The 18,433-nt window shown below is 41.5% G+C and overlaps 2 protein-coding genes across 4 annotated transcripts; one reads left to right on the top strand and one right to left on the bottom strand.

The window, feature by feature from the left end:
* Nucleotides 1–1,525: 1,525 nt before the first annotated feature.
* LOC135939882 (uncharacterized protein C14orf119) lies at nt 1,526–4,081 on the bottom strand. Its single transcript, XM_065484485.1, has 3 exons — nt 3,773–4,081; nt 3,565–3,719; nt 1,526–3,354 (listed from the first exon to the last, which is right to left on the bottom strand). Exons 2-3 carry the CDS (start codon nt 3,589–3,591, stop codon nt 3,010–3,012), a joined length of 372 nt encoding a protein of 123 aa, XP_065340557.1. The 5' UTR covers nt 3,592–3,719; nt 3,773–4,081; the 3' UTR covers nt 1,526–3,009.
* A 976-nt stretch (nt 4,082–5,057) lies between these two features.
* Nucleotides 5,058–14,275, top strand: Khc (kinesin heavy chain). Of its 3 annotated transcripts, XM_065482457.1 has the most exons (12): nt 5,058–5,571; nt 5,726–6,041; nt 6,095–6,238; nt 6,291–6,415; nt 6,479–6,583; nt 6,648–6,934; nt 8,501–9,011; nt 9,691–9,840; nt 9,896–9,925; nt 10,298–10,612; nt 11,140–11,869; nt 12,666–14,275. In XM_065482457.1, the coding sequence occupies exons 1-12, from the start codon at nt 5,425–5,427 to the stop codon at nt 12,833–12,835; spliced, it is 3,030 nt and encodes a 1,009-aa protein (XP_065338529.1). In that variant the 5' UTR covers nt 5,058–5,424; the 3' UTR covers nt 12,836–14,275. The 3 variants fall into 3 exon arrangements, with proteins under 3 accessions (XP_065338529.1, XP_065338531.1, XP_065338530.1); XM_065482459.1 differs by lacking the exon at nt 9,896–9,925 and having other exon boundaries at nt 5,059–5,571; XM_065482458.1 differs by lacking the exon at nt 9,896–9,925 and having other exon boundaries at nt 5,059–5,571; nt 10,295–10,612.
* The last annotated feature ends 4,158 nt before the right edge of the window (nt 14,276–18,433 follow it).

Genomic DNA, 18,433 nt, shown 5'->3' with positions numbered 1-18,433 from the left:
GTGGCAGCAGCGCAAAGCAAGTTGCAATTTGATGCCTGCTTTTTACCAGAGCTGCGCCGCGTCGTTATCTCCATAATTTGTTGCCGTCGAGAAACAAGAGAAAAGCGGACACGAGAACAAAGGTCAATTTATCCGCTCGTTTTCCAACAGCAAAAACGGCGGTGGCTCATTAAATATTTATCAGCGTAATTTGACGGATGAGGGTTGGGCACAAAAACACACACACGAGACTATAATAATCCTCAAATAACTCCTTTCGCGGGAAAAAGTGAAACAACAAGTGCGAAGGAAAAGGACGGTTATGGCTCAGTAAATTTAGCACATTTCTCCTCTCTCCTCGGGCGGCTTCGGGCGAAATCTGCATTTTCTGGCGCCCGGCCAAGACCGAATGGCTCGTCATCTTTCAATAAGCGTGTGTGTATGTATGTTTTGCGATCGCTGTGCCCCCGCCAAGGTTGCGTACTGCGTGTGCGGTGCATCTGGGCCGGCAAAAAAGCAGATAGCAGAGCGAGCAAAACGTTCGCAGCCCGCGCACCACCAGTGCTTCGCAGACTGCATACCCGCGAGCCATCTGTGCCCAAAGACCGACAACTCGTTGCCTTTTATTGGCTCAGCCACAGCCCTGTCAATCAAATTTATTGGAGAAATGTATGGCAATCCTGAGGCGAGGGAAACCGTACTTTTATATCAAGATCAAGACTCGTAAATTCAAATTAAAATGTTTAAAATGGTTGTGGAAAATATTTAATTTTATTAATATAACAATGTTATTTTTCAATTTCTTGTATTCAATTTTCTTATAGCTTTTATAAATGTGCAATATTTAAAATCTGAAAATTAATATGAACAATCTGAGAATACCATTGAGAATTGGCTAAAAAATATAACCCTGTTTGCAAAATCTAAAAGAACTTTAAAAATTTAACATTTTGCCGCTTATAAAGTGTTTGGGCTTCTCATAGAGACTAGAGACTGAGATTCTTAAATTAATTAATAATATTGCAATTTCCTGAGGATTTTTGTTGGTGGTTCTGCTAGTTTTAATGCGTCATAGAAGGATCAGTTTAATTCCAATGAAAATAATAGTTAAGTTAATATTTATCGGAAACTATGCGTGCTGCATTCCACCGATCGTTGCTTCACAAGCAAAGCGTTTTCCAGAGTGTTCTATTGGGTGTTCGCCAATTTTCCAATGCGCAAAAATGCACCACAGGTTTTATGCCCTAAAAATAGCAGAAAAATCTACTACCGATGTTGGAGTTTTCCGCATAATTTAACTTTCATAAAAAAAATGTCAGAGCATGATAATTTATGTTTAATTTCAACAAAATTATTTATTTAAATCAGCCAGTAGAGCTGATTTTTTTAAAATTCATATTTAGGTCACCTAATATCTTAAAATGCGCAGTTAAAAAAAAAAACAGATAAATACAATGCGGATTTATGCAAACCTTGTTAAAAACTAGAGTAAAATTTAACCTGTTTAAAATAAGAGGTAATTTGTAATGCAAAAATGAAAATCCAGTTTTAAGCCTAGAAGCTTGCAACCAAATAATATAATATTTTATTTCATCTCGACACAATATACAATAAAGTAGTAATATAGTAACTTAAAATATCAGCCAATGTTGGAATTATTACGAAAATCAGACCTGATCGCAATAACGGAATAAAAGTCGACATTAAACCAATTTACGAGATCCTACACTACGTCATAATTGAGGTTTTGATTTTGCTTCAGCGAGATTACACACTTTTCCCAAAGTGAGAAAAACGCAGCTTTTATATTTATGATACCCAAACACCGCCCAATATAGGAGAAAAACAAAAGTAAACAGCTGCGCTTCGGCGTCTTGTACATTATACATTACATGGTTGATTTTTTTTAAATTTATTTAATTATTAATTTATAGATGTATCAAGAAGTGCTTTCTTTGTTGCATGATCAACATTTGCTCAATTCATTAAAATTTGTACATGTTTGTAAATGATCAACAGCTGCGAAACATGGCCTTGCTGATGGCACATCGACGTCAATCCGTGCTTGCACGCGGAGGGGAGGTAGGGGAAGGGCCAATGCCGGGGGCCGACGAGGGGAAGGGGACGCAAGCGGGAACAAATCTCAGGGTCATCAATCGGATAATAGGAGCGTCGGTTGAAGGATTTTTTTTTAAGAAAAACAAACACACTTGGCCCCATCCCTCCCCCACTGCTGCCCTTGGAAAGGTAAAACTCCAGCTGTAGAGGGGGGCCAAGTGTGTGTTTTTGAGATTTTTATTTGAAAACAGCACGCATGGGGTGGAGTTTGGACTCAAAAGCACCAACACGAATCTCAACAATTGCATTGTGTAGTCAACAGCTTTAATTGTACGTTATTAGCCATCATAATATATTTGAGTATTGATTAGTCGGGCTACGCGATTAAAATGCAACAAACTAAATCGGTGGATATGCAGAGTCGGGATTAAAAAGGCCCTGAAAATTCCAATAGCACACATGGTTCAATCGAGATTCTTCGACGTGACTAGCTGATGCGTGTTAGTTTTCATTTTAAACCGAAGCAAAATGAGTGTTGAGCAAGAAAGAGGCGAGAAAAAAGCATATCCACGGCTGGTTTAAGTAGGTCTGTACAGCAAAATCCTAAAAATCATCGATTTATTTTTGGAAAGAGTTCAGTTTTTTTTAATATGAGAAAATCGGCTTCAAAGTTTGCATGCTAATCAGGCGGCGAACACCATCTCCATAAGGAAATATGAGGATATATTTCATTTATAGAAAAATTCGCACACCACTAAAGAGAGGTATTCGTTGGAAAAGCCGATACATATTTCAATGAAATGACAAATTCTGAAATTTAACTTTTACTTGCTCCTGATTTGATTTTCCAAAAGATTAAATTGTTTATGCATTCAATGTACCACTTCCTAAAGCCAACTGTAAAGATTCACTTGAAATAATTGAAGCTGAAAAAGGCGCAGAATAAAATTAAGATGGTTCAACGATTGGAGTTCAGACGACCTCGCCCTCGCGAGGGTCGTTGGCGACGAGGTCGGCGGGCGGCTTGACGCCATCGAGGCTGCTGAGGGCGACCTCGAGGTTTTGCACGAAGGTGGGGTCGACGTCGCGCAGGCTGTCCTTGAGGGACTGACGGCACGCGGCGTCCCAGCCGAGGCACCACTCGCGGAACAGCTTCACGCGGCACTGGAACAATGATGGTGGCCTTGAGCCGAGGCCCAGCTCCGACAGGCCGTTCACCGGGCAGAAGTTGGCAGAAAAGCTCTGCGCCATCACCGGCAAGAAGTCCTCGCGCTGCATGTCGCTCCACTCGCGGAACCAGGACTCCACGAATCTCACCTGATTTGAATTGTATAGTTAATTTTCAGTTGCTTCGAAAAACAATGGTTAGAATCTTCAAAAACCTAAAAATATTATTTTATCTGTCGATATTCAGAATGTTTTTATGGCCTCAGAAAAATTACCATTTTTTATTATAAGAGTTTTACTAAATCGATCGACAACGAAGCCGTTTAACTTCAACTCGATTAAATTTGCAACTTAACGGACCTGCGCCGCGGGCGTGTAGGTTGTCATCCTCTCGTCAGGGTGGTCAGCAGGTCGAGCAGGTCAGCCAAAACCCAGGCGGCCGACCAGCGGCGAAACAGCTTGACCTGGTAGTCGAAAAGGGTGCTTGGCTCCTCGAGGCTCAGTCCGGCTACCAGCTGAGGATTGAATTTTTGGAATTAAAACTTTAAAAATTCGGAACAGGACGAACCTGGTCCACGTCGACCTGGCCTGTGATGGTCTGCTCGACTTTGGCGACGAACTTGTCGCGCTGCTCGCCGTCCCAGTTGCGACACCAGCTGACGATGCACCTTTTCTGCTCCTCGATCACTCGCTGCGACATAACATGGCGCGAATTTCGGCCGGCGCCCGACCCGATTCAGGTCAATTCAATCAAGCTGTAGCCTCCGCTGCCGATCTGTGTTGATCACGGCCCAAGCGTCGCTTCAAAACATCTATTTGCCTGCCTGCAAGCCCAGTCGTAAATTCTTCTCCACTCTGCTCCACTCACTCCTGCCAATGCCGAAATGCCTTTTCAGCCCCGGCCAATCACAGCCCGCGCCGCCTTTGAAAAAGGGCGCCAAACATGACCTCCGACACGCACCTTAATGCGACCGTGTGAATTTTACGACTTAACGCCTTTCCTTTTTTGGTAATTCGAGATGCTTGATCCTATCTGTCAGATTTATGGCGGGAAAATTATTCTAATTGTATTTGAAAAGAAGTTAGTTTTAGAATCTCATATCATAAAATTTCATATCTATTTTCAAATTTGAATTTAAAAAAAGTCGAAAAATTCCTGTAATTTGTCAACAGTATCCAAATTTTTGGAAATTAGGATTTAAATTTAATATATATTTTCATTTTTGAATCCTGTTAATAATTATACGGTCGCAGCAGTTTCAGCAACAACTTCTTCAGCCATAAAAAAACATCGTGCTCGCTGTCGGCGTTCTTGCATTGTCTGTCTCTATTTTTTCTCGACGTCGTCATGCAGCTACCGCTTTTTTCATTGGGAGCGGATGCAATCAGGCAGTGGTGTTATTAAACCTCACAATACACAGCAGCTTTATTTTATTGTTTCCTTTTTGCTCTCTAATGCGGCGGTGGGTTCAAAAGCGAGACCGACGAGCCGAGAGCAAGTTTTTACGCACTCCACCCGATCGCAAAAAAGCGAACCGCGTGGGCCTTGAACAAGTTTCACGATGATCGGGTCCGCTATCTATAAAAGGCCCACTCATCGTGCGACCGCCTGCTGCTGTAGACAGACCCGTTACACACCCATGCCGTAGATCAATAGGGGGCCACGCATGGCTGCACGGCCATCGCCCACACAATAAAGAATTTCAGCATTTTCATTTCGCGCCAGCCGCGTTGGAGCAGCACCATGCTCCCACCAACCAATCAGAAAGCATCAGCTGGCAGCTGTTTCAGCTGATTGGCCTACACGCGCCTGGTGACCGATTATTGAACTACTTCCAGATAGCTGTGGCAGCGACAGGGGAGTGGCCGTTCGAGGGTGACGTCATCGCACCACTCGGTCTGGCTGGCCGACGAAAAATAATAAATGGGCGATTGCGGCTGTCGCTGAGGAGGAAAGAATTGAAATTCGGACGCCAGTGACGTTTGTGTCTCGTCCCGTGGGACAGGAGCGCCTGCTGGACGAGTCGGTGGCCGTGGTGCCGTGCCAGCTGGAGCGGAATTTCCGAGAACAAACAGACTGGAACAATAACTGCAGTGAAAATGGAGGCCATCTTGCAGTTGACGTGATCGGTCCGTCGCTGAGTTTTGTCCCGTTGCGATCACCTCGCGTTGCGTACGCGGTTTTGTAGTGCAGACAGCGTCCCGATAGCCAGCGCCACCATGTCCGGGGAGCGCGAGGTGCCGGCTGAGGACAGCATCAAGGTGGTGTGCCGCTTCCGGCCGCTCAACGACTCCGAGGAGAAGGCGGGTTCCAAGTTCATCGTCAAGTTTCCGTCCGGCACCGAGGAGAACTGCATTTCCATAGGCGTGAGTGTCCCACCCAACCAACTCCACCTGTCCAAATAGACCGGACAGAATTAATTTTTTGTAATCTATAGAGTTTCGACATTACATAAGAGCCGCGGGTTTCCCTTTTTAATTTCTGGGAAAAAGATTTTAATTTTTTATATCTTGTTTTCAGGGAAAAGTTTATTTGTTTGACAAGGTGTTCAAACCGAACGCGACTCAGGAGAAGGTGTACAATGAGGCGGCCAAGACGATCGTGTCGGACGTGCTGTGCGGCTACAACGGCACCATCTTCGCCTATGGACAGACGTCGTCCGGCAAAACGCACACGATGGAAGGCGTGCTCGGCGACACTCACAAGCAGGGAATCATCCCTCGCATCGTCAATGACATCTTCAACCACATTTATGCCATGGAGGAGAACCTCGAGTTCCACATCAAGGTCTCCTACTTTGAGATCTACATGGACAAAATTAGAGACCTGCTCGATGGTGCGATTTTTTTTATCAAATTGCTGTATTATAAATTAAAATTGTGCCTTCAGTGTCCAAGGTGAACCTGAGCGTGCATGAGGACAAAAACAGGGTGCCCTTTGTGAAGGGAGCAACGGAACGGTTCGTCTCGAGCCCTGAGGAGGTCTTCGAGACGATCGAGGAGGGCAAGGCCAACCGCCACATTGCAGTTACCAGTGAGTTTTATTGTTTAATTCTCGGAATTCCAAACTGATGTGGTTTTTGCAGACATGAACGAGCACAGTTCGCGTAGCCACAGCGTCTTCCTGATCAACGTCAAGCAGGAGAACCTGGAAAATCAGAAGAAGCTGTCCGGCAAGCTCTACCTGGTCGATTTGGCTGGTAGTGAGAAGGTATTAATTGTCTTAAAATATTTGTTAATGGTAAAATTAATAATTTTGTGTGTTTGTTGCTAGGTGAGCAAGACTGGTGCTGAAGGAACGGTTCTGGACGAGGCCAAGAATATAAACAAGTCGCTCTCCGCGCTGGGAAATGTGATTTCCGCACTCGCTGACGGCAATGTAAGCATTATTTAATAAATTTTTGACGTGATTTTGGGACTAATTATCCTGGATTTATTTGCAGAAAACGCATATTCCTTACCGTGACTCGAAGCTGACGCGTATTTTGCAAGAGTCGCTTGGTGGCAACGCGCGAACAACAATTATCATCTGTTGCTCACCGGCGTCCTTCAACGAGTCGGAGACCAAGTCGACGCTGGACTTTGGCAAGCGCGCCAAGACCATCAAGAACGTGGTCTGCGTCAACGAGGAGCTGACTGCCGAGGAATGGAAGCGCCGCTACGAGAAGGAAAAGGAAAAGTCTGCCAGGCTCAAGGGCAAGCTGGAGAAGCTCGAGGAGGAGCTTAGCAGGTGATTATTTAGAACTAATTGCCTCCTGTCCAATTCATCTCGTTTCAATTGCTGAGAAGGAAATGCTCATGATTCAACGTTGCAGTTCTTATTGAAATTACTAAAATCGTGTAGAAAAGAGACATCACTGGGGAGTAATTTTTAATTTAATTAGTTAGACTCTATTTGACAAGATAAATGGATCGGTGAGTTGTTTTTGACGCTCCGGAAAATACTGGTTAATTTATCTCATTGAACACTGTCTAAAAAACAAATTTTAGTTAAACTGAGCAAACAAATGTTTTTAATTTATTACATCAGAAAAGGTGACACGAATTCAAATGTTTCACCGAAATTTTAAAGAGTTTCCTTTTGAGAGCCTAAAATTGAAATCAGAATTTTATGGCAATGAGAGGAATTGGATGGTGGCTCCCGTCAGGAATGAATAATATATTTGTTTCTACGCACGCTCATAATTAAGTTCAATCGCGAATTAAATGAAAAGTAGGAACATCAACGGTTGCACCAAAAAATTCAATTTTGAACCTCTTGAACCGCTCATCGAAGGGAGGTAATTTTGTTTCAATTAATCACGTTCAGCCATTTTACGTAGTATTTTTTCTGTTAATTTTTACCAAACAGGTGGCGGAGATAAGATATTTGAAGTGTTTTTTTACTTAATTTCATTAAATTTTCTTGTTTTCTCGTTGCTGAATTGGTGATAGAAATGGTTTTTTACAAGGATGGTTCTTTTTATCTTGTGGTGAATACACCAGTTGTAAAAGCCCTTGGTGTTCGAAGCCGCCAACTGATGGCGCCGCTGTGTACTTTAGTATTTAATTGTATTTTAAGGCACTTCTGCTGCGACTTCAGACTCAATCGTGCCACTGTGCATTCTTCACTTAATATGCTTTCTTTTGACTTGCTGAAAACCAAAATCAGTTCAGCCATTCGCTGTAGGACAGTCGGAAAAGATTATATATTTAAAAAGATAATTTTTCATGATTCTACGGCGATTGGCTGAACCGATTTTGGTTTTCAGCACGTCAAAAGAAAGCATATTAAGTGAAGAATTTACAGCATCAGGATTTAATCTGAAATCGCAGCGGAAATACCTTAAAATTAAATTTTGTTACCCAAGTATACGGTGGCGCCATCTGTTGGCGGCTTTAAACACTAAGGGCTTATAAAAACTGTTGTATTGAATGAATTGGAGCATTATCCAACGAAAAAGTACCAAAAGGAGACAGTACAAAACGATGTTTACCACAAGAAATACTTTGGTTGGAATTTGAAATTGATTTGAAACTTTTTTCAAACCTCTGTTAATAGTGTTAATGGCAAAAGTTCGCGAATCAAACAATTTCAGCCACTCATCTTGGTTTAAATGCAGTTAGGTAAAAATCATGAGGCTATAAATATAATATAAATCATTAAGTCTCCTACTTTATTCTGGACATGATGTGTTTTTCTTCTTCGTGTTCTGGAGAGGCGGATATATTTAATCAGTAGCGGTTTAAATTAACTCTTTTCCTGCGTATTCGGAGGAAATATATCTAACGAAGTTGCTTTGTTGTCGTCGTGCAGGTGGCGGAACGGTGAGACGGTCAGGGTGGAGGAGCAGGTGAACCTGCGCGAGGAAGTGGGCGCGACGACGCCGGTGGCGGCGATGACCGAGTCGGAAATCGTTCTGGAGAAGAACAAAGCGAGCGGACCGCTGCCTGCGATCCCTGGCGGCGTGATGGTGGGCTCGATCTCAAACGAGGAGCGGCTGAAGCTGGAGAGCGAGCGCGAGCGGCTGTACCTGCAGCTGGACGAGAAGGACGAAGAGATCAACCAGCACACGCAGATGATCGAGAAGCTCAAGGACCAGATCATGGAGCAGGAGGAGCTGATCGCATCCACGCGCAAAGACTACGAGCTGGTGCAGCACGAGATGAACCGCATCCAGCAGGAGAACGAGAGTGCCAAGGAGGAGGTCAAGGAGGTGCTGCAGGCGCTCGAGGAGCTCGCCGTCAACTACGACCAGAAATCGCTGGAGGTTGAGACCAAGAACAAAGAGTACGAGACGCTCAATGAGGAACTCATCCAGAAGCAGGTATTAGAATATATGTAAAAATTATTGATTTAAGGATATGCATGTTTAAAATATAAAATAATCTGGAAAATCAGAGTGCAGTTGTAATTTTTCGAATTGGCCGTTAAGCGCTGGAAAGTGAGCAGCCATTTTGTGACGTCATCAGTGTCATGGCCGCTGATTTTAACGCCCTGAATGTTGTACCTTGCCGATTAATTGGTTTATAAGATAATTCAAAGGAAGAAAAATCTACAATCATCTCATAAGTCACTTCATAAATTGACGAAATAAATCTGATCTTTCCTGCCCTACCCTAGCAACCACTCAACGTTGATTCGAGCTTGACCGTCAAGCTTGACGTCAAAATTCCTCAAAAATGGCCTGGCCCTGGTACATTTAGGCCACTTTTCCCTTTTTATTTATTTATTTATTTATATATTTTTTGAGGTTTTTAAAGTAAATTTTCAGTTCACTTAACGATGTACTAGAACTCCTCAACGGGGGAGCCAATTCAAAAAATTCCAATGGCACTCACTGTATGTGATTCTCAGAATTTGAAGCTTACCAAAATATTACGCTCTCCTCAACAAAATGTCCCTTCAGTTAAAATATCAGAAATTTGTTGTCCTGGCCATTAAACTCCTCACGCGATAGATAATTCGGATTTTAAAACGGACGGTATTCTTTTTTTTGTGCTCAGTCGCAGCTGAACAACGCTTCAACCGAGCTGCAGCAGCTGAAGGACATGTCGACCCACCAGCGCAGGCGAATCACCGAGATGCTGACCAACCTGCTCAAGGACCTTGGCGAGATTGGCACCTCTATCGGCGGCGATGGCGGAGACATCAAGGTTAGTCCGCAATTAATGATGAGAAATTCAGTAGATAAATTAAAGTTAATTCTAGGTTTGGGATTTCACCTCAAACCGATTGCTTGTAAGGCGTAATTTCAACAATTATTTTTCTCTGAAAGGCTTATGTGATAAAATATGAATAAATCATTTTCTCGGGAAATACATTCTTGCATATCTGATGTAATATACTTCACTTTTTGTTCATTACAAATTTCTCCAATTCTATTGAAATAAAAAAAATAATAAATAACAACCATTCCATTCATCGCGGACGATTTTACAGGAAGGCTCATAGACTTTACTATCTCTTTAGATACCACCTTTAATTTTCATCAAACTCTTACTGCATTATTTCAAACGCTATCTGGTTTCATGAATGGACTTTTTATCGCTTAAAACTATTTCCCGTCATATTATTCTCGACTAAACCCCATTTTTTGCCTCTTTCAAGCAGTTTTCGGCTGACACGAACGGCAAGATCGAGGAAGAGTTTACGGTGGCGCGTCTATACATCTCGAAGATGAAGTCTGAAATCAAGAACCTGGTGCAGCGTTGCTCAAACCTGGAGACGAGCCAGACAGACAGCAACAAGAAGGTGGGCGAGTACGAGCGCGACCTTGGCGAGTGCCGGCTGCTCATCTCGCAGCACGAGGCGCGCATGAAGTCTCTTCAGGAGTCGATGCGCGAGGCCGAGAACAAGAAGCGCCAGCTCGAGGAGGACATTGACGCTCTGCGTGAGGAGTGCGCCAAGCTCAAGGCCGCTGAACAGGTTAGAAACTCGAGATTGTGTCATTTTTTGGGGGATATGTGTTTTAGCCTTTGTTTCAGGCATGCTCAGGTCATGAAGTACTTGAAAATGTGGAAATTTAACAGTTTCTCTTAATTGTTGAGAGATTTTAATTTTAATAGAGTTCAGTTTAAACGTTTAAGAAATTTTACCCTGAGCTTAGAGCATTCTCAGTTCATTTTTAACTGAGATCAGGGTGTGCTCAGGTGCCTCAGTTCATTGAACACTTAAATAAATATCTTGAATTCAATGTAGATTAGAATTATCCAAATTCTTCGTGGATATTTATTTTTTTCTAAGATTGTGCCATAGCCGTTAATAAACCATCGCGTGCTTTTACCCTGAGCTCAGGATCTGCTCAGGTCATGATTCAAACATTTCAATTTCAAAGAATTTTGGATCATGTACATTACTTATTTTTACCTTTTTTACCATCTCTCGTGTATATGGTGAATCTGCCGATTTTTCTGGATTTTGGTCACATTTTCGGTCTTCTTTGGGCTTCTCAGGTGCACCAGGTGAGCAGCAAGGAGAAGGCGGAGGAGAAGGCGCAAGCGACGCAGCTGCGGGAGGCGCTGGAACAGCAGATGGACCAGCTGCGCGACGCGCATCACATGCAGGTAGCGAAGCTGCGCGACGAGATTGGCGAGAAGCAGGAAGCGATCAACGAGCTGAAGGACTCGAACCAGAAGCTGAGCCTGGCGCAGCAGCAGCTGCAGCAGGACCTGGAGCGGCTGCGGCGCGACGAGCACGACAAGAGCCAGCGGCTGCAGGAGCTGGTGCTGACCAACGAGCGGCGCGAACAGGCGCGCAAGGACCTCAAGGGGCTCGAAGACACGGTGGCCAAAGAGCTGCAGACGCTGCACAACCTTCGCAAGCTGTTCGTGCAGGACCTGCAGGCCCGCATCAAGAAGTCGGCCAACTCGGAGGACAACGAGGACGACGGCGGCTCGCTGGCGCAGAAGCAGAAGATCAGCTTCCTCGAAAACAACCTCGACCAGCTGACCAAGGTGCACAAGCAGCTGGTGCGCGACAACGCCGACCTCCGCTGCGAGCTGCCCAAGCTCGAGAAGCGCCTCCGGGCCACCATGGAGCGCGTCAAGGCCCTCGAGGTCGCCCTCAAGGAGGCTAAGGAGGGCGCCATGAAGGACCGCAAGCGCTACCAGTACGAGGTCGACCGCATCAAGGAGGCCGTCCGTCAGAAGAACCTCGCCCGACGAGGCCCCCAAGCACAAATCGGTAAGTATCACTTTATTTTACTTTCTCTAACTGCTTGAAACTGCTCTGGAATTTATATTTCTGACATTGCCAATTAATTTCTGAGGGTCGAATTAGGTTAGGCAGCTGATATACTCGATTGGAAATCATGAAAACCTGATTTGGAATGATAGGGAATTTCCCTACTATATCCTTTAACACATTAGGTCCTAAGAATCATACACAGGTAGCTCTGTAAGTTTTTGAGAAAATCGGTCTCAAAGTTAGCATTGTTTTTAAAGGAGACTTCTCAAAAAGAAATTTTGCGATCGCGATTTTCACTGAATTTGCGCATTTGCCCTAAGAACCCAAAAAAAAACTCACACTGTCAGATAGATCTCGATGAGATGATTCCAAATCATGTGAGAAAACATGGTCAAGCGCTGTAAATTTATGAGAAAAGGGGGCGTAACTGGTAAAATTTGATTAACTTGATTTTGATGCAAATAAAAAAAATCAAAATCATTCCAATTAAAGCTTACAATTTAATTTTTTAACATTCGTGTCCTGTAAGGTCAAATTTTTTTTAGTAACAATGGCTTTTTAAATACATAGTGTTTGTTTGTGAGAAATTTTTAACTTGCTAACTCCCTCCTAAATAATTATTTTTTATGATTGTGCAGAGAAAGTTTTTTCTGGGTAAATCGTATGTTCAATTTTTTAACAAAGTATGGAATTTTTACTTTAGGTTTCTTCAGTTTATAATTTTTTTTGTTTCCAAAATTCAATTTCTTGTTTGTAAATGATTTTTCTGAGCCTGTGTTATTGCGTTTTTCAGCAAAGCCGATCCGGCCGGGGCAGCACCACACTGCGGCGCCGAGCGGCCCGGTTGCGATCCGCGCTGGCCCCGTTGGCGCCGGCGGCACCGCCATGAGCCGCAGCAGCATCATCGGCGGCGGCGGCGACGAGGAGCGCAAGAAGAAGGCCGGCACCAAGGGCGAGTGGTAAAAGAAACGCCTCCGCCGGCGACACAGACTGCGAGGGACGACGCCTACTTTTCGTTTCGACTAATTTCGCCGCAGCAAAGTAAAAAGAAAAAAAGGAGAGAAATGTCCCTCGGTTGATTTAATTGAAAGGAGCTTGTTCTTCTCGATTCTCTCGCGACTAAGTTATTCGATTGTGTGTAGCCTGGTAAGGTGCACTGGTAGCGTGTAATTTTCCCACTCTAGCGAGCACTTTTTGTTATTGTTTCACATTGAAATCGTCTGGCGATTCCTAAATGAACCCCAGTGCTTTAATCACTCACTTCCGGTGGCTATTTTCTTGATTTCCTAAGGGCCCCATTGGCCCGTTTAGTCGTCAAGATTGCTGACTCGTAGGCCCGTTATTATTAAATTATCATTGTTTTGAATAAAAAAAATCACCTGCTTTCGGCTCTTTATATGGAATTCTTGGCGTAGCTTCTCGCGACCAAAGAAATGAGTGTGTTAGTCTCAATGCCAGCGGCCGAGATGCGGGTAACCGCGACCGTCATGTGTAAACTCGTCATCTGCCAAATCTTCACTCGCCGCCGCACCAGCCCCGATTTTAAATCAACTAAAAATGTGCTAAAAAAATAATGAAATGGACTGGTGGGGCGCGCCTGGTTACCTCAGCTTCGCTTTCGTCACCTAATTCAATTAAATTAAAGTAAAGTAAAGAAATGAAATGAAAGGAGCCTAAATTTGCGTCTGATTCTCGATTGGGTCTCTTGTGATATGGTATTTTAAATGAACAAGAAGAAAGAGGGGTTTTGGGAGGGGAGCGGGCCACCCTGACTTGATGCCAGAGGTCAAGCCGCACGAAAGGGTGCGCCTGTGCGATCGCTCGATGTCGTCGAATGGTCAGTAGTTGAATTAAATTAATTTAGAAACCCAAGGTGCAATAAACCGAGCGAAAGACACTGGCTTTTAAGTTCTCTTTTCCTTTCTAGCAGCTATTTTTGTTAACTTGAGGGATTCTTGTTTTTGTGATACACATTCGAGCGCGTGCGTGTTTGTTTCGTGTCTTAATTAATTTATTTATTAATCTCTCGAGACTAAGCATGGTGGAGAAAGAATAATTAAAATTACTCTTGTAGTGCGTATGCGTAGTGCTCTTTTTGTTATAATTTTGCAACACACTTGGATCGCGGCAGTGCAACTTTATATCTCGATAAATAACTGAATAGACAAAGTATAATTACTACGCTCGCCTATATTTATAATTAATTAAATAAACCCGGATGCATTTGCAGATCACAAACACACCACCACCTTATTATTATTGTAGTTGTTATGATTTCCAGCCGAGAAAACCTTGTTTCGACATCACCAAAACTCACGGGGAAATTGAATGGTTTTGATGTTAAATTGTAAAGATGCCTTCTTTCATGTGACAATGAATAAATATGCACACTAAAACAACAAACCAACCGCAGTTTTGTTCACTCCGACAGCCAGCCCAAATGTGAAATCCCGAATAAATTTTGCGCGCCGGGGAAAGCGGCCACACACGTACACGCATTGCATGCGAATTTAATCTCGTCCAGCTGCCGACTTTTAATTTTATATATTATGTTTCTTCTCATTCATGCGTCACTGCGTGAGTGTAGGTATGTGTGTGTGTGCTGAGCACCGTGAACTGCAAGAAATGGATCATAAATCTCTGCTTTCGTCCAGATTGTGTGTGTGAGATATTTTCTCCTCTAATGACGCGCCTTCTCAACTTGATTGCTATCTAATTGCATTCCTTATTGCTGTGCCAGGAATTTGATCAGTTTGACTGGCTAGTTTCTTACAGGACAGTGACTTTTTAATTTTATTGAGCGTTTGGGACGGGATTCAGAAAATTAAGACTGCTTTTGAACGTTTGAGGAGACAGTCAAAAGATTGATACGATACAAATTTTTTCTTTCAAGGAAATTTTGGGGACTTTTTCCCTCGGCTTCTTGGTTTATTAACGGTTCGAGATACTGTTTTAAAAAATTCTGAGCTGCTGACAGCTGGTAGCTCTCGATTTTTGCCATTTTAAGAATATATTTAAAATTATGTAGCCAATTATTTTGTCATAGTTAACTTAAAATAATTTTTGAGTAATAAAAAATTATGCAAGAAACTTCAGGAAAAATTGGAAATTTCATCAGCTCTCAGAATCTGTTTTGTTCTACAATTATTAATCATTAAACACTTTTAAATCCCGCAACACATCCTTGTGAAAAATTAATAATTTTTCTTGAATGTTTAAAAAAATGATCCATTTGCGATCAATTTGTCACATTGAACAGAGAGTCTACAAACTAAATTACAGATAAATTGATCAAAAACTGAATTTTTAAATCAATTTAGAAATTTTGGGATATTCTCTTAAAATCCAGAGTTTGCAAACCCCCGCATTTTCCGGAAAACCTACTGCATTGCAAAATAAACTATTTTTGCTGTTATTTTATGCAATTTTGCGCAATATTCCGATACACGTGCTTTTTTCTAGTTTTTACGACCAGAAATAGGGATTTTTTTACTCCATAATCAGTATATAAAAGCTACTAGTTTCACCAGAAGACCGACAATTTTAACACTCATCGTAAGTTCCCAAATATTCTGAGATTTTCGGCGCAAAATGTGACCTTTTCGGGGCTAAATTCGGAAATATTTTAGCTGCTTTTTGCGCAAAAAACCATTGGTTCATTTTTGAGTATTGCAGAATTGGCAAACCCGGTTAAAATCTCCAAAAATCATTAAAATTTGAAATTTTCCAGCACTGTACAAGCTTCTCATAAGGATTAAAGGCAACATAAATTATGAATTTTAGGAAATTTAATGGTTCTACCAAAAAAACGTAGAATATAAAGAGTTAATTAATTGTTTACTATTTTCTTGTGAATTTTGTTACTTATTTGGAGGTTACAATTAATCTATGCGTAGTTTTAATTTTTTAAAGAGTTAATTGGTCAAATTCAAAAGGCTTTCTAGTTAACTTCGCTTGATTTTTATAAAGTTCCAACCTAGCAATTTCCTAAAAGGTGTCAATTTTGAAAAATGGATCAAAATTATTATTAATTTCGTCGGCGGACATGGACCAAAATGGATTTTTCACTTAGTTCTAATTTTAACACGGACTTGCACTGCTTGAAATACATTGATTCGTGCGTATTACCTCGTATCACGTACCAGTAAAATTTATAGTACCTATAGAGCAGGAAAGTCTTGAAAGAACTCTTAGGTGCCATGAACCTGAACGCACCTTTGCAGAGGCGTTTGCTGATGCCGACGAGCGTGTGAATATATTGTGAATGGGACGAGATCAGCTGCTCATTAGACTAATAATGAAATCAGACTGCTTTCGAGTGTAAATAGACGTCTCTCGAAATGCAAATGCTCGGAAAAGAAAGTGTAATAGAGGAGCGGCCGCGCGTCTTTCGCAAGACTTTTTGTGCGTCGGTGACGCAACGGCCAAGCAGAGAACAAGTCGCGAAAAAATGCGCTGGATTGTCCCCGTCGCGTGTGAGCAGTGTGTGTGTGTGTGTGTGTGTGTGTGTGTGTACTCGCCGCGCAAGGACAGCCGTTTCAGTCGAGAAGAATCGAAACGGAATTTAGTGGAGAGAATTAAAAAGCCTTTCACCGCGCGCGGCGACGTCGCGCTTGCCGCCCCGGACGCTTTGGTTCCGCGCTCTGATTGCAAGGTCACTGTCATAAACACAATTATTATTGCAACGGGCTGTCATTTAATCGAATAACTCGCTCTTCACTTCTTATATAACGTGTATTTTTTTCAATTGCTGACAGTTTACGCTCTAATGAAATCTAAACAGCGTCATGCTCTGACTTGAGAAATGAGAAACAGTTGAAATTAATTGAAAGATTGATCGTGAGAAATTTGTCAATTGACTGACTTGTTTGCTGTGAAAGATTGTAGTAGGATGACATTGAACTATATTGCTCATTGTTGATATTTGCGAGAGCGTTTTTAATTATTTACAGAGGACAATTTTATTATGTATTTGTTTGAAACAAATAAATGGTCAACTTTCCTTCTAATCTATCAATAGGATAAAAATTTTAAACACAAATATAAAAATTATTTTAAGTTTTTGGACAATTATTTAAAGTAATTTGAGTTTTTGGCTACAATGATGAATTTGTTAGTTTCGTTAGTTTGAATATTTTTTGCCTCAAAAATGAAAAATTGTTTGTGCATTGCAATTGGGGGGCAAATGTTTAGAAATACCTCACCAAAAGACTGATAAAATTATTTATCATCGTGAAAAATTTAAATTTCAGATTTTGGCTAATTTCTAAAAAAATATTTTGGCTTTAGCTCACGTATTGTTAAATTTCGATTTCTATCGTCACAGTTTATCCAACGTTTAACATAGTTCTAGGTAAATATCCCTCCTCGCGAAGTAAACCACGATTTTCAATGAGGAGACATAGATCATCACCGTTTTATTAAACTTGGTAGCAGATTTCTTTAGAAATTTAAAAGGTAGCCCAGGAAACTTAATCCCTGTTCCAAATATTTAGAACTAATTAAGAAAATGATAAATATATTTTTCAGAATTTTCCGTACATCTCCACTTCAAGATCGTCTCAACAATTAAATGTTTTATGCAATTCAAATACATATGACGGAAATTAAGAAATTAATTTGAGAGTGATTGAAATCTCTCATCTGCGATAATTTTTATCTTGAGTATCATTTGTTTAGTGTTATTGTTTTCTCCAAGTGATTAATTTGCACAAAACCACCATAAATTGTTCACATTTCAGCTAGCAGATAAAAGCATAGTTAGAAAAACAGCACCGCTTTCTCTACCTTTAATTTTGAGCGCCCTTTATGCATTATGCAGTCGCCGGGCGGGCCGGGCGCGCAATTAACAAAGCAAAGAAACGAACTGCAGAAAAGAGCGCGCGCGCAATGCATGTTCCGGCCTCGACACGTTTCGCTGCTTGGCTCGTCGCGCGGCAATTTCGCAATTTCTGTATTTCTTTTAACCTCTAAAACTGCGGCGCGACACAAGAAGGGTTTGCAAAAGGAAACCTTTGTTTCGACAGCTTCTCGCCTCTAAATAATTAATTAAGAATGAGTCTAGCAAGTCACTGCATCACACCTCAGCACGACTTAAAGCTGGCTATTTTGTTTCCAAAAAAAGCATGATGAAATCGACACCATACAGGGGATGGAAATTCAGTTCCTCAAATAAATCATTTGATATTGGACCGAATAAGAAAGTTTTTTTGCTAATTTTTTATGGAAGCTGTCCAAAACTTTGAGGTTTTTTTAAGGATAATAAAATATTCCTCATGATATTTAATGATTTTGATATAATATACAATAAAAATTAATTTTGATTAGTTTTTAACGGTTAAAACGATAATTCCGTGGATTATATAAAAGTAATAAAATTATGATTTGGTTACAAAAAGCCATGCATTGCAGTATGTATTGAAAAAAAATATGTTTTATTCAACTGAACAGGAAGTAAAAAGATTTAGAAAAATATTTATTGTTTTTATTGTTAGGAAACTTTCATATAAATTAAAATGGTTTTGAGTTAGAACGTTCATTAAATCAAAAATCATACTTCAT

This window comes from Cloeon dipterum, chromosome 3 (assembly GCF_949628265.1).
Source record: "Cloeon dipterum chromosome 3, ieCloDipt1.1, whole genome shotgun sequence".
In the NCBI taxonomy this organism is placed as follows: Eukaryota; Metazoa; Arthropoda; class Insecta; order Ephemeroptera; family Baetidae; genus Cloeon; species Cloeon dipterum.
This window is presented reverse-complemented; position numbering and strand designations above follow the sequence as displayed.